The sequence below is a fragment of the Pseudoliparis swirei genome, chromosome 12 (assembly GCF_029220125.1).
Source record: "Pseudoliparis swirei isolate HS2019 ecotype Mariana Trench chromosome 12, NWPU_hadal_v1, whole genome shotgun sequence".
Taxonomy (NCBI): Eukaryota; Metazoa; Chordata; class Actinopteri; order Perciformes; family Liparidae; genus Pseudoliparis; species Pseudoliparis swirei.
The window spans coordinates 7,733,489-7,750,227 of NC_079399.1; the positions used below are offsets into that span (position 1 = coordinate 7,733,489).

At 43.7% G+C, this 16,739-nt stretch overlaps 1 protein-coding gene across 2 annotated transcripts; it reads left to right on the top strand.

The window, feature by feature from the left end:
- Window positions 1-10,183, top strand: mtmr9 (myotubularin related protein 9). Of its 2 annotated transcripts, XM_056428691.1 has the most exons (11): window positions 1-89; window positions 461-650; window positions 1,472-1,580; window positions 1,689-1,814; window positions 1,924-2,097; window positions 2,203-2,420; window positions 2,602-2,763; window positions 2,954-3,095; window positions 3,357-3,577; window positions 3,854-4,005; window positions 7,945-10,183. In XM_056428691.1, exons 2-11 carry the CDS (start codon window positions 469-471, stop codon window positions 8,109-8,111), a joined length of 1,653 nt encoding a protein of 550 aa, XP_056284666.1. In that variant the 5' UTR covers window positions 1-89; window positions 461-468; the 3' UTR covers window positions 8,112-10,183. The 2 variants fall into 2 exon arrangements, with proteins under 2 accessions (XP_056284666.1, XP_056284665.1); XM_056428690.1 differs by lacking the exon at window positions 1-89 and having other exon boundaries at window positions 217-650.
- The last annotated feature ends 6,556 nt before the right edge of the window (window positions 10,184-16,739 follow it).

Sequence of the window (16,739 nt, forward strand, 5' to 3'; positions counted from 1 at the left end):
TCCTGTCTCCGCTCACTTGTTTCTAGTCGGCTTGTTTATGTGAACGTACCAGTCTCGCCCAACAACAAATACAGGGGAAAGATAACCAGGTAACTGTACGACAACTCGTGTTAGCGTCAATGAAAAATGTTTATTTAGCTCTGTACGTTTACAGTGCGGCGTTTACATTCAGACGTAATTTATTAAATTCACGGACATTTCACACGGTCTGTCACGGTTAGCTAGTTACCGACGTTAGCCCTTTCATTTCCTGAATCCTGAATCAAGGCAACTTTAGCGAAGCTGAGCGTTTATTGGTTTATTATTATTTAACATCGCTTTGCTCGATATGTTTCTTTAAAAAGAGCTCAGTCGGACTTGAGTTGTTATGTCTGAGCAGCACTAACTTTAGCTCATCAGCAAAAACAACCCACACCCTCAATATGTTCTTTCCCTTATCTCTTTGCTGTCTTTTCTTCAGGTCGGGTCATGGAGTTTGCAGAGTTGATAAAGACACCCAGGGTGGACGGGGTCATCCTCCATCGGCCTTTCATGCCCACTGTGGAGGGGACACTGTGCTTGACTGGTCACCACCTGATTCTCTCCTCCAGACAGGACAACACTGAGGAGCTGTGGCTGCTTCACTCAAACATCGACTCCATTGAGAAAAGGTGATGAGCTTCTCGCTGATGTGAGGATTTTTTTTACACCTTTTTTCCCAAATGGGTTTTCAGGGAATGTCACAGGAGAGGAAACGGAGTGAGAGTAGAGTTGTTTGACTGCGGTGACACCGGTCTCTTCAATGCAACTCTGATTGCATGCACCAGATCTAAGCATTTCACTGCTGTATTTCAATTGTTTTGTGCTTCCACTTTACTTTAACCGTGGAGAGAGGATCTGAAACTGGGACAGGAAGTTTGAGTCCGACTGTGGGATGTCACTGCAGCGTTTTCTACATTTTGTGTGGTTGAGAATGTTTGGGGAGGGGTAAACAGCATTGACTATTTCATATTGGCTATAAAAAATGACAAACAAACAAACTCATGTTTTCACAACTCTTGCTCTGAGGCTTGTGCCTTGACCAAATGCAGGCAGGAGTTTTCCTTATTGTTTTAGTACAGGGAAACTCAGAGTGCCAGGAGGAAACCCAACATGAGGAGAACATGCGACGCAGGGTCATTCTGTCATTTTTATTTGGATTCTTTTAACCCTCCTGTCGCCTTCGGGTCAATTTGACCCGATTCAATGTTTAATGTCGGTGTTCTTTCGGGAGTCAACAAACAAACATAAAGTACCTCACACTTAAACTTGGAAAACAATATTAATTCTAATAATTTTCTGGAGATTTTAATAGCTGGGGTCATATTGACCTCAAGGGTAAAATATGTTAGTAAATATAAAGGTAACAGGAGGGTTAAACATTGAATCGGGTCAAATTGACCCGAAGGCAACACAAGGGTTAAGCTCACCTGTCTTCGAACTTCCCCTTCAGATTTGTGGGCTCCCTGGGAAGCATCATCGTCAAATGCAAAGACCTGAGGGTGATCCAACTCGACATTCCTGGCATGGAGGAGTGTCTCAACATTGCCAGTTCTGTTGAGGTAAAACGAAAAATAATGTCGACTTTTACTCTCTGAAAGATTGTCCTATTTTAAATCCCAAATGAGACTCTACAGTAACTAATGCATGTTATTTGTTTTACTCTCAAGGCTCTGTCCACGCTTGACATACTCTCCCTGATGTATCCTTTCTTCTACCGGCCCATGTTTGAAGTCATAGAAGATGGCTGGAATTCATTTCTTCCAGAGGATGCCTTTAAAGATTTGGAGACCATGGTACGGACAGGATACGTGACCAACACATGTTTGTACTTAACCTTCTCCCAGCCCTCGATTGTACACACTTAACACCTTTCTTTTAACCCTTCACCATCTCTTTTATCAGACCGATGAATGGCGACTGAGTGAAGTCAACAAGGACTTCACTGTATGTCCATCATACCCCCCTTTAGTGGCAGTGCCCAAAGATGTCGATGACGACACACTCAGGAAAGTAGCCACCTTCCGTCACAGCGGCCGTTTTCCGGTGCTTAGCTACTACCACAAGAAGAATGGCATGGTGAGTTTAAATCATTCTGACGGTCCTCTGCTGCAAAGTATTCTTTTGGGATATACTGTCAGTTTGAATGAAATGACATGTTTCGAAAATCACCTCAATTTGTAGGTGATGATGCGAGCAGGGCAGCCTCTGACGGGCACCAATGGACGACGCTGTAAGGAAGACGAGAAGCTGATCAATGCCACACTGCGACCGGGAAAACGTGGCTACATCATCGACACTCGCACCATCAATGTTGCCCAGCAGGCCAAAGCTCGAGGTGGAGGGTTCGAGTCTGAGGCTAACTACCCCCAATGGAGGAGGATTCACAAGGCAATTGAAAGGTGAGTAATCAGTAAGGGCTACGGTGAATCCATAGAGTAATAATGTTGGTGGTGCGTTCGACAAGGCACTGTGCTATGTGTTTTTCCATATTCATATGACTGATATTTATACCTTCTCTAAATATGAATTAGTTAATTAATACGAATTGTGAATGGTGACGATTTCAAATGTAATTTCCAGGTCTAATATCCTCCAAGAGAGCCTGATAAAACTGGTAGAGGCCTGTAACGACCAGTCCCACAGCATGGACCGCTGGTTAAGCAAGCTCGAGGCTTCCAACTGGCAGACTCATGTCAAGGAGATCCTCACCACCGCCTGCCTGGCTGCCCAGTGTATCGACAGGTCAGGGAACAATTGATTTCCTTGTAATACTAATCCTGGGCCAATACAGCAATAGGCAGTACGCGTATCCGCTCTCAACATGCTGAAGAGGGAACATCCCAGTGTTCAGTGTTGAATCTGTGTTGCTTGTCCGTGTGCAGTAGAGTAGCAGGTGGCAATGACAAACTGTCATCGTGTGTGTTGGTCTCAGGGAGGGAGCGTCGGTCCTCGTTCACGGCACAGAGGGGACAGATTCCACCCTGCAGGTGACCTCCTTGGCTCAGATCATCCTTGATCCGGCCTGCAGGACCATCAGAGGCTTCCAGGGCCTGGTGGAGCGAGAGTGGCTCCAGGTAAAGTTATCTGACCTTTGAAGCACTGCCAAAGTCGGCATCACCCTTTTTGACACCTGCCAAATGACATACACTTTGTTTTTATTTTCAGTTTAGTATTTATACAAGCAACAATATGGGCACGCATTGGGTCCCAGAAACGTCACATAAGCTGGTGTTAAAACCTCTCTGTGCAGTATAACCCGGTCCAATAATCAAGATGGACATGGTCTTTGCATCCTTCCTCATGACCACGCTCACCTCTTTGACCATCTGTCTCAGGCGGGTCACCCGTTCCACCACCGCTGCGCCCAGTCGGCCTTCTCCAACAGCAAGCCTCGTCAAGAGGCTCCCGTCTTCCTCCTCTTCTTGGACTGCGTGTGGCAGATCCTTCACCAGTTTCCATGTTCCTTTGAATTCAGCGAGAGCTTCCTGGTGCTGCTCTTTGATCACGCCTATGCTTCTCAGTTTGGCACCTTCCTGGGCAACAGTACAGCTGAGCGGTGAGTCTGAAGTCTGCTGTGGCTGGTCTACCAGCTTATGTCTGCCATATGCTTCTTCCTCATAAGTAATCTAATGCAATCCGATACAATATCCAGAGTTTATCAAACTTTTTACACATGGTCCTATTCGTGATATTGATGTAAGGATGCAAACAATATGTCATGACTCGTTTCCTTCACATTGCATTGTGATTTTCATTGTGTCATTGTGTGTCTGGGTAAGCACTGTTCTTAGTGGTTAACCAATGGTGAACACCCTCTCGCCCTTTTGCATAGAGCCAAACTGTCTTTGCCTGAGAAGACTGTGTCCCTTTGGTCGTGGGTGAACCGGCCACAAGAACTGGAGCGTCTGACCAACCCACTCTACGAGGCCAACAGTCTTGTGATCTGGCCCTCTGTGGCCCCTCAGAGTCTTCTGCTGTGGGAAGGTAAATGCAAAAAAAACACGCAGCGACTGAGGTACAAGAGGCGACCTCAAAGGTTCTGGTTTTTCAGAGAGACGGCAGTGTCAGTCCAATACATTAATAACACCCCGCATTAAGAAGAAGAAGAAGAAGAACATTTTGAATACTCGTCCAAATCATCCCACATGTCAGATATTCGATAGGTGAGCAGACCTAAACGGGAAAACACCCACAAAGCGTTTAAGGGCTGAAACTAGAAGCTGTTCACTCAATTTAAGTTGTGTTCATGTATATTCGAGAGAGTAGGCTACACACCCAGGGAGACTGCATGCTGTGCACACACAGCCTGGCATGTGACATTATGGGATTGACTCGTGCTGTTTGTGTAAGCTTATGCTAGAGCTGAAACCAAGTCCGTATTGTTTAACAGGTGAAACCCTTGGCGAGTGCCTGAAACTATTGTTCCAGGGTTTTTACACGTCCTGGAAAACAGTTGACTTTTTTGTGTGTTTTTGTCAATTGTTTAAACACAAGTCTGTTTACCGACGAGTGTTTTTGAATAAGCTGCTTACGTTGCATGACAACACACGCAGCGTGGATGACGTAACAGCAGGTTACCTTCTTCTGAAGAATGTTAAAATAAGTGAGCGTGTTTGGTTCAGATGGAGAAATGGTTTCCTCTGTGTGTTGATCGTGATTGAGAGATTTGGGTGATAATGAATGGAAAGCCCGGGAGTCAAAACGATGAATAGAAGCCAGTCTGTATGCCGGCAAACTGTGTATATTTTTTGTGGCATTGTTATTGTTAGGCCATGGACTGAAAGTCTTTGACATCAGACTTCCGTAAAGAGGAACATTTGACTGTACTGACACCTGACGGTCAGATCAAGTCCTGAAAAAGGAGCACTAGAAAAGAGAGGAACCCTGCGTGAGCAATGACTGGAAAAACTGCTCTAATATCTAAGCTCTCATAAATTGTTCATCTTCTCTTCCCTTATTTTTGCTCCGACAGATATTCTGTAATCTCACCAGAAGGGGGCGCCATTGATTTCAGCATTTGCCCTGCTATTGAACTAAGTGACCCCCATAAGCCACTAGAAAGACCACACCACACGTGTTGCCTATGAACCCTGAAGAGGTCAAACTCTGCGTGTGGTCATTTAGCTCATATGATTTGTAACCCCCTTTTGGCTTTCAGCGTCTTTACATTTTTGACATTGCTCAGATTGCTCGGCAGGCATCTGGATGATGTGTTTGGCTTGCTCGTTTGTCTTAATATAGGCTGCATGGCCAGCGACATCTGAGCACAGTGACGGTTTACTACTGGATAGCAGTCATGTGCAAGCTTCTATACTTTGACACACTTTCTCTGCTTGTCTGTAGCAATCTTGTATAATTTCATAATTTAATTGATATTTAGCACCACAGAATATTAATCAGAATGACAACTGTTCTCAGAATGTTACAGATGATGCATAAAACTGTACTTTGTTTACGCTGTACATTATTTTTTACACAAATTCGGCCTTCTTTTTAACCTGAAATAATATTATGTTAAGTTTCAAAGCATCCAATGGAGGTAGACAAAATGAGCAAGCAGTAAAACAGGTTCCATGATGCTGAAGACACTCTGCTTGGGGGAAGTGAATGCATTCCATGTAACAGGTGTGTGTCTTTTCAATAGCAGGGCAGAGCCTTTCTCATGATTTCAGGTGTAATATAGTCATTAGGAATCAAGTATCACATGGAATTAATAAGATGCCACCCTAAGTACTACATTCGCCAACATTTCACACATTTGGGGATATTTAGATGTAACAAACAATTCTCACTATATTTCAAGGAGCTTGGTTTGGATTGCGGGACGGCTTTTCCCATCAAACGCGTAACGATGGGGATGCACATTTATTTTCTCTTTGACATTGTTTAAATTAGTAGGACTGAGATGATTTAGATTATTATGAGTCCAGTTTTTTTTTTTTTACTCTATAAAAAAAAAGTCCCAGCTATTCTGTTAGAAATTGCTGAATCTCCACTCAGCCCAAAGCAAACGCCATTCATAAAGAACAGTGGGGGGAGGGGCTTGAGAAGGATGAGGTGTCATTGGGTTCAGGCGAACCTCTCTGAGGGGCCTCCTTCCTGCCTAAAGCCACAGAGCCACTTCCTAATTCTATATGAACGATGAGAATCACTGAAGCACGTGAAATGCAACAGACATCCTGCTTATGCAAACCCTTTCATAGAGAATGGCGCAGACTCCCGGGTCAACTTAAAAGAGCCCTGTAGCTCCAACTGCTAACACGAACGGGGACTGATGGTGCGCGTCACGGCTGAATAGAACAACGATCGCACACACCCTTTCTGAAATCACTTTTGCTGTGCTTCAACAGGAAATCGTTGGTGGTGTGAATTTGGAATGAAGTTTGAGTTTGGACTGAACGTGCTGAGCGGGGCTTAATGTCCGAGTCGCGGGAATCTGAAGCTGCAGTCGTGTGCCGTGTAGTATTTACCACGTAATCGGCTCTCTTTGCCACGCCCGCTCTCATAATAAACCGATGAGTCACCTCCTCGCTGGAGGGAACATTCCAGTCACACGGCAGATCTCTGTCATCACTCGTGTGTTTCCAGTTGTTGATGTTGGACAGGAACACACCACCAGACGGCTCTGACTGGAAAAAACAGCGGTAGACTTTTACTTTACATCTATCAAGCGTTTTATTCAGAAATCAGGATACAAGTAGACAATCATGCATGGACCCCCTCCAGTCCGATACCTATTGTATTCAGACCAGAGAGAGGCGCTTTAGCAGAGGGCGCGACGGTTTAAATAGTCATCAAGAACAGTTCTGATTGGTCCAGCGAAGAGAGGGCGGTGTCTTCTCATTGGTTCTTCGTCTCTCTGCCTCCATCGCTGTCGCTCATTCATTGGTCCTTCTCGGCCCGCCAATGAGAGCATGTGTTGTGAAAGAATGTGGGAAAGGAAAAGCTTTGATTTACTTTGTAGCTTTCTTTGAAGCTTCTCCCACTGGGCTCGGGGAGTCTTATCTCTTCAGGGATGGGACCTGGAGCTCCTAGAGGTCGTTAAACAAAAGGCCTCTTCACGTGTGTGTGTGTGTGTGTGTGTGTGGGTCAGAGAGGCCTGTGGTTGAATCCGGATATTAATTGCCAAAGCTGGACCGTTCCTTATCTTATCTGCGCTCAGTAAATGTCTCTGTGGCTCTCCTGTTCATGTGAGCATGAGTGTTGCTTTGTTCTATTCAAATCTAGGGTGACCGTGGTGCATAAAGTTTCTTTCGTGTGTCACTGTTATCTTCTTTGATCAGTCGGGCGCCGGAATGCCCTGTGGAAGCTTCTAACCTTCCACAATGATTTTTCCACTTCACACATAACATTTATGCACACAACGCTAGGCTATGCTAAACTGTAGTATATATATTATTTACACAGTTTATCAGTCCCGCGAGGTTCTCTGCCAGAGTCCCCCACCCACCACCATCGAGACCAGTGGAAGAGATGGAAGGTTTCCCACTCGGTTCACTCAGTCCGTGGCGTTCTCTTCAACACGACTCGACAGTCGGCCTCAAGAAGGTTTATTTGTGTTTGCTCGGCTCACTGCCGACATGCTAAACTGTGAAGGTGAATGGCGGGTCGGCTGTAGATCACGGTAGTACCGCAACCACAAGGTAGCCGGTTCGATCCCCGCTCTGCCCATAGTTGCATGTTGAAGTGTCCTTGAGCCAGACCCTGAACCCCCAGTTGCACCCCGGGCCCGCTGCTCCATAATAACTGAGAATGGGTTAAATGCAGAGAAGAATGTCCCCATGTCTTTCTTAAATGTTATACCTGCTTAAATCAGCCAACTGTAGACTTGTTGTCTTGTTAGGCCATGAAAGGAAGATGAGAAACTAGCGTGCAGGTTGTTTTCTTTGTATAGTACTCCCAGTGCTCTCTCTTCTATTACAGGAGTCTTCCTCCGTTGGAACCGCTCCTCCAAGTGTTTGGACGAGGCCTACGAGGAAATGGTTCATATAATCGAATACAACAAGGAGCTTCAGAACAAGGTTAACAGCCTGCGCAGGCAGCTGGCCCAGCTGGAAACTGAAGATCCTCTGCTGCAGACGCCCGAGTGAGAGTGAGAGTGAGAGAGAGAGAGAGAGTGTGAGAGCTGTGAAGGGAAGCAAGATGGAAGAAAGAGGTAAAAACAAATGTGAAATTATAACGAAATACATTCACGAATCATTGTCCCAGCTTTAGGCTTTTGTCCGTCTCTTCTCCAAGACATGAGAACATAATAGAAAATGTAATGGAAATGCACTAAACCCAGACCAACTTCAAAATCAATCACTCGATTTGATTTTCCATGCATCCGGTTATCTTTCACACAGTTTATACCACTGAATGGGCTTCAAGAGTGCCTTGATTCATAAAAAACTAAACAATTGTCAGATTAAATGATAATACATTAGAATTGTTAATTCCTTCCTTCCTGTGTGTGAAGTAAAAAATAAAAGAAACCCTCTTCAGTAGCTTAAAATCCACATTCGCAGCAGGCTCATCAAACCCCCGCGTCTCACACGCAGCTGAACATTCAGCGACTGAGTCCATTTAAATGTGTTTTAATAGAGCCCCGCGTATTGTTGGGCATCGATCTCGTTCAGGACGGCATATACTGCAGAGTTCCGGTTTTCCCCAAAACATCCTGCTGAATGTATATGGCACTGCAGCGTAACTATGGCAACATATAGGGTGATATAAGGCATCATGTGACTTTGCTGCACGATGAGATGATATAATAAGCGTGGGTGTGGCCATCGTCTTCTGTGCTGTACAATGAAAAGGCTTTTTTTTATTAGGGACCTGAACTAAATATCGTGTATGTTTATCTCATCGTTACTTGACATTCCATTCAGGAGCACAGCTGGAGGTCCTCCACACACAACCTTAGACATCCTAGCTTGCCTGGTTGTGTGGTTCCCCCCCCCCCCCCCCCAATCTGATTAAGCATAATACAAATGTAGTAAAATATGTTTCAGAGTGTGATCCAGAAGAAGAAAACAGAAGGGTCTTGATCCCACAGTTCCATTGGCCATGTTGGTCATATGATTGATGAGGGTTGATCACACAGAGGCCTGCTGATAAAGTGAAAACATTATATTTATGTGAGATATTTCTTTGAAGACCAATTTATATCTCGGTCATTAAAGTCATGCGATAATTGTTGATAAGTGTTTAAGCACATTATTGAACGAAATCTGCTGTTTTCTAGTTTAAATCCCAAACCGTTGCACTTTTGTGCGAAAGGCATTAAACAATATCCGAAAGATACAATGAGAATTCTTTTAGCGTACTTTTTGCGGTCCGTACTTACCGGCTGTAGCCATATTCGACAATATGACGTCACTTTAAATGTTAAAACATGCCAATACATCGACAAACAAACTCAAGATATCGGACTACAAATGACACAAACGCTATTTCATGGGGACATTCCCGTCAGTGAATATTTTCACCAAAGCCACATTTATACCCTGTTGTTGCCTCCAAACCTTTAATTGCCCTCTCTAGAGAAGCAGATAAACCGGAAAGGTCTGCTTAGTTTCCAATCGCATAATACTATTGAGAAAGTGATATGCTGCACTTTAAGTAGTAATGTATATGGCAGTTTCGGGGTTAAATTATATCTACAGGGGTCTTCCATGTCCAGTTTTGCCAGTAAGAATTAGCATCTTCTTGTGTCCAGGATTTGATAAACACTATCGTGAACTGATCCCAGCCACTACATTACAATGCTCTATAAAGGGAAAGTTGTTTATAGCTGCACTATATGCATGTTTTCCTTTTGCCAAAACAAACAACGACAGACACTGTACCTACCGTTGATTTGTGTGTGTGTGTGTGTGTGTGAGCGTGTGTGTGTGTGTGCATGAATGGAATGATGCATTATATCCCGGTAATGGTTTGATTTACAATTGTGCAAAATTCCCTGTGCTTGCATTATGCTTAATGTTATCCTGTAAAATGATGTTGCTTTGTCAAAGTCTACAACTCTATGGTGTTTGTGCAACGCCTTACTGCGAGAACATAATTCAAAATGTACTTTTATCGTCTTTTATCACTGTCTCTGTAAAATTATATTATTGTTGAAAGGATTAAGTCTCGTTGTTTTTTTAAGTTTGAAGCCATTAAAAATTATAGCACACAAGTTTTTTGAATTTGTAATTCTTTCATAATTTCTTTTTCGACCTCAGACTTTTTTTTTTCAGTCTTACCATATTTGTTTAACTTTACTGTACTTTATAGTACTCAAAGTACTTGTTCCAGTGTCTTCGCTCTCATCAACACATGTTTTAGTCCCAGCATGCAGCTGTTCTTATGAAACAGTCAAAGTAAACATAGTATGAGTGTTTAGCAGCTCATCAATCAGATAATGCTGAAACGTTCATCATAACAGCTCGATAAGGTGATAATATGTCGGTTGTTCATCCAATGGCTTTAAAATCCCCCCCCCCCCCCCCCCCCCACACACACACACACCACAGTACAGGGCTCCAGACTAACTTTTTTAACTAGGAGCACAGTCGCTCCTAACTTAAAATGTTAGGGGCGCAAGCAGAAAATTTAGGGGCGCACTTTTTCCTGGGTCAAAATGGGTCTTGGGTGCTCCCAATTTTTTTTTGCGCGCTACGCGCGCACCTGCTATTCATGCAGTCGAGCTATTGAGTGCGTGATCAGCAGCTGGCCGCTCTGCCGTGATACGCGCACACAGGTGAGCACACCTCCTTGAAACATACTATTGAGAACATATTCGCTGACATGAACCTGATGAACACAGTTGTTTTTTGTTTTTTCAACGCAGACTTTTTTTTGCCTTAGGCGCTCGGAATTTGTCATAGGCGCTCGGGAAAACGGCTTAGGCGCGCACCCACATTTCCTCTATGCAGGAAAAACCTGCGCACACTATGAATCGACTTGCAAAGTTTTCCCATCATTTTTACTGTATTACTGATAAATAATTTGACAATATACAATCTTATGCCTGTTTGCCTTCATGAACTGCAAAAAATTCACAACAGAACTCTTCAGAAGTTACTGTATTGAGTTTAAACATATTTTAAGAGAAAACATACCTTGAGCATGTGCATGTTGCACTTCGATGTGGCCAATCAAAACATTTATTGGTTTCTAGAGCTGCACCGATCAGGTTTTTGGTGCCGATCACCGATCACTGAAATCAGTATCTGCCGATCCGATAATACCGATCACCGATCACGGTGTTGATTGAAGCATTCTATTTATTGTGTAGCATTATTGCTATGAGGACTATGAGGAAATACATATATAAAGCAACTCAAACATTAAATAAATTACCGATTTCTTTAAACATTTAGGACTTTTACAGCTAAATCTCAGAAACGATCTATAAAGATACAAAATCAGTTCATTGTTTACTTTTATATGTTCGTGTATGATTTGTCGATATCTTATTTTGAAAAACGGATGTTGTTTCACGTGGTTCTTTCCGCTAACTTTGCAAAACCGGATGTTGTCACTTAAATCCTTCCGCTAACTTTATCAAAACCCTCGCGCGCTCCTGATCGAATGCGTTTACCGTGAACATCAGTCTATAGGGGCAGACATGTGAGAGTCGGCTGAGTTGACCCAGTGATTCAACTCGGGGGACGGGGACGCCGCTCGGTGGTGAGGATCCCCTCTGACCTCTCACTCTGCGGCCCTCTGCTGCGGTGCGCCTCTTTTCACACATTAGCCCCGCCCCCCCCCGCTCTCACACACAGGCCAGCCTTATTCTTCGGTTTTCGTCTCCTTTCTTCTTCTTCTGGAGTTAATGTCGGTTAGCAAACCAGTCATTCAGGCATTACCGCTAACTATAGTGGGCTAAAGTCTAGAACAAGTTTGTCAGCAACAAAAATATTTAATTAAAAAAAATAAAAATCTGCTAATTTACTGGTCGCGCATGCGCGAGTTGATGAAAAATTTACTCGCACTGTGTCTAATTTTAGGCGCAAAATGCGACCATTTGGTCGCAGTCTGGAGCCCTGCAGTAGTATGTTAGTGTCATTTGAAAGAAGAATAAATATCAGGTTTACATATGTAATGCCTGTAACGTCTCTCTTCATTGGTGGTCACGTGACGAAGGAGCATGTTTCCACTGCGAAGGCAGGTGACATACAAATCTAAATGTAGAATTCGTAAACAGCAGGCCAGACGGCTTTCTAATTCTGTCGCTAACGCCTTGACGAAATGATCATCTGACGAGGCGACCGGGGGAATAAATAGCCAGGGGTCCGGTGGCAGCCGGCGTTCCTCTGTCCAGCGTGGCCTCGGGTCAAATCACAACTCTGAACTGGTTGGCCTCGTTGGTCAGATGTAAATAGTGTTTTGTCTTTACTGCCCAGATGTTCTCAGCTGTGGGTAACCTGTCATCTCACAGTCACCGGGCATCAATGTCCTTTCCTTCATGGGAATGAAGAGTGGAGGACTTGATATGTCAACATGATTGTTCAGCAAAAGTGCGTCAGTGCGTACAGATGCCCTTGTTTTCAACGAGGTGATGACGGGTGGGGGTGTGTGTGGGGGTGTGCACCCTTCCACCACTCACATGCCAGCACAGGTCGTAAAACCACCCATTGCTCGCTCCAATCCGAGGCATCGCCAACCTCTTCTATCTACTGCAAACAATCCTCAAAGTCAAACGGACTGTGTGTACACGCCACACATGACAGGACTGGATTTAGTTTAATTCAAACAGGAGGCACTCTCTTTATTTATATTGAGATTGCAAGCAACACACAATGATTTGGTGTGCTTTTACAAACAATTTAGTTTGCCCATCATTGTTCTATCACAAGGATGCATCAGGTGTTTCCTTTGTTTTGCTGCAGGTGTAGTCCAGATTACTTTTAAAGGATTTATTGACTGTATACGTCTGTATTTGTTTAGACACGTGGGATCATTCTTGTTTTTCTGACACATTTGTTGACGTATGTTTTGGATGCATTTTACTGCTGCATTAATGTGTATGTTGCATTGAACTGCTGTAGTTGTTTAATTTTGTGCCAACTAACTCCTTTTATATACTGTCAAGTAGTTTAATCCACAGCAATGCGTCATATTCTATAACCGCATCGCGCGTTTGTGGCGGCGCTGTCCCTTAAGAACAAAAGCAGCCATGTTTTCAGGTTTGTGATGATGCATTTTAATAGATGTCTCTGGAGGGTAATGATTATGAAATATACAGGAGCATTTTTCCTCACCCATATAGGAACACTTAACCTTTCAAGTTACGAAAACAAATTAGAAATCACCAAATTTGGAGATACTTAGTTTACACCGGACAAGAAGGGTGTGGACATTTGTAATCTGAAAATATACAAAGCTGTCAGACAAAGGTTCATCAGTAATAAGTACAATGTTGATATTTTGAGATTAGAGAAGAAGTATAACTGCATGAAATGAAAATACTATAAAGTTGTACAAGTAAGAAAAAGTACCTCAAATAATTAAATTCAGATAAACCCACAGAAAAATAATCGGCGGCCGTTTTAAAAATATATTCGTTGTTGTTTTTTAAGCAAAATGCAATAACTGAGTATTTGCTGGTTTTCTTATTTTAAAATGTTCTTATATATTATATAATATTATAATATTTCTAATAATGTCATTGGTACCGAGCAGCCCAACCAGGCACGGGCACAGACATTTTGGGGGGCAGGTGTTCAAACCAAAAAAAAGGGCACCCAATGCCAAAAAAAAATTCTGACAGAGTTGAAGCATTAGCATCAGTTTAAATAGCACTCAACAATGAGAAGAAAAGAGGTTTTGAGTAGAATATTGTAAAAAACAAAGCTTTATTTTAAGAACACAGCGTGCTCAACACTGTCCAATAACAACTATCAACACACTGTAACTTTGGGCATGAGAGGTTCAGAGCAGCTTTAAGGAACATTGGGTTGAGTTTCAGAGGTTTGCAAAATAAAAGAGTTTCACCCTCACATGAAAGAGGTTCAGAGCAGAATAGAGTCAGAAAGAGATCACATGTTACATTGGGTGACAGAGTAGACCCACTACTGTAAAGATAAGTAGCCCTCCTCTCTTTAAAGTTGGCAAACTTCTCAATAACTCTCTGGTTAAAGTCAATCATGTCTGTAACCAGCCTGTTTCCATTATTCTTGAGGGAATGTGTCTGTTTTTCAGAACTTCTTCGTTGTGTTTCGATGCCAGTTCGGTCTCCTTCTGCTGCTCTGCTCTGCAAACAGAGTTAGCTTCAGGCTGTTAGCGAGTTAGCTTCATGCTCTTAGCTAGATAACTGCGGCAAGATTCGTGCTTTACACTTGTCTGAAGCTCTTTAGATCCCTCACCCTGTTGTAGTCCAGAGAGTTTCAGTCCCAGGACTTTGGAACAACAGACAGGGGAAACAAAAAAACGAATTACTCATGGAGCATCCAGCTAACCAGCTCCGGTTAGGCTTGAGGAGAATCTCCGGGTGTACATCCTCCCGCGGTTAGCGCTTTGCTGCAGAATTTTTCAATCCGGATGTTCGGGTCCCAACTCTTTGAGCCTCTTCTTGTCAATATCTGACCGTCGATTGAAAGATGTTTGGTGTAGAGATACCACAGAGTTTTCAGTCGCCGACGCCATACTAACATAAAGCTTCTGCTAGCTATGTTGCTCGCGTACCTCTGTGGAGCTCTCTAGCAGCAGGGTTGCCAGGTCTGTGTGACACAACCAGCCCAATATCAGAACTTAAAATATGCCCGTGCCAAACCATATACACTGCTTTTAAAGTCCAACAGCATTGCTATCATTGCCAAATGTATTGTAATATCTACAAAGTAACAACATATGTTTAGTTTGCCAGCATTAAAAGCAGTTTTCCCAAAACAGTTATTTCACCTAGGTCCTAAAATGGCCTTGTGTAATTAGATACAGTATATTATCATAAATAAAATGTGTGTACATGCTGATCTGGAGTCAGTTTGGTAGGATTTGGGTATGAATACATTATTTCATTTAAAATATGGATTTTTATTTAAAGATATTCATGTAATTTGCATGCAAAATAGGTCTACCCGAACCAACGGACAAACAATTCAACCCGCGCAACACTTCAAAAGTAGCACGATTCCGCAGGAAAACCGCGGACCTGGCAACACTGCTCTATGGGCTGAGGGAACATACGGGTCTCTGATCTGCCGAACAGTCCAATCACGTGGCCATGGCGCACATTTTTGTGACCCAAGATTCACGTTTCATCCGCCAATGAGAAGCCGTCCTTGCCGAAACGACTGAAATGTTTTCTCGCTGCCGTACACACATGTTGGGCCGGTGTCCCGAAAAAGGGGAGGGGCTTCTCTCCGTGATAATGAGTGGCGATATATTATATTTTTTCACATTAACTTAAGTGGTTGTTGACAGGCTGACGGTCTCCCACACACATTTAGTGCGTCAACACGGTATATTTACTATTTAAATGATTTGGCATATAATGTTTTTTGACAGGATTTTTTTCTTCTTCTTTTTTTTTTCATCTCAAAATTTTAAGAGGGGCGGCGCCCTAGCGCCCCCTATGGACGAACCGCCACTGATTAGCATCAATACACTGATGAAGCTGTCCTCGACCTGCGTTTCCTCTGGCAGCATCAGACCGCTAGCTTACTTTTTTTTTTATGAATAAAGATGAATTATTATATAGCAACAACAGTACAAGCGTTCTGATTGACGAATGGCCACGTATTGCCCTCCTCGCTGGTCTGATACGGATCCGTATTGCCCTCTTATGTCATTTTCAAAATGAGCGATATTGATAGACATCAACAGCCAAGAGCAGTGGTCCTCAAACTAAGGCCCGCGGGCCGGATACGGCCCTCCTCCACATTTCGCCCGGCCCTCTGAACAAGAGAGGCCTTATGAATTTTTTTTCAGTCTGGCCATGCAAATCCTAGACTAGCCCGTTGAATAGAACGGAATAAGAATTCTCTCTCTCTCTCTCTCTCCTCTCTCTCTTCTCTCCCTCTCTCTATTGTCTAAACATAACTAACGTCAGTAAACAGCTGGACGAGGCTTTGAAATCACGGAGTTGTTGTTTGTTTATTTTTTTAGGAAACGTCGGACCAGTTGTGACGTCATGTTTTCAGCAGCGCTAATGTTGTGGTTGATTTATCACAAAACAACGTCAGGGGACAAACACCGTCAGGACCTGTTTGTCTGGTGCTGCGCGTCAGAGGAGAAGGAGGTGCAGCCGTTTAGTAGCGCGAGGAGCACTGCGCGGAGGAGGAAGTGGAGGAGAAGGAGGGAGGGGCGAAATTCTCACAAGAACTCAAATAAATGCCCCGTCGGATATTAAAACACATTTGTGGGGACTTGATGACAGAAAGAGTAACTTTTATTCTTAAATACGGATGAATAAAAAAAACGTGTCTCCAGCAAAAAGGGCACTTTACTCATCCAGGGCAAAGGGGCTGGTGCTTGAGCACCACTAAGGGCTCTATCTGTGCACGTGCCTGAGCCCAACCATCACCAGTCTCCGAGGTGAATGAGGTTTTGGAGACCACGTCTCAAACCCAGAGGCCCGGCCGCAGCCGCGAGACCCAGGCGCCGCGTTTCGCTGAATCGGTGGGCGTGGTCTGCTGAGGGAGGACCGCACCTCCGACAACCCACCAATCAGAGAAAGCCGGCTTCCCCTGAAACCAGATGGCGGCTGATATATAGCTCGAAGCCGAAAGCTGATGCAACACCGACCG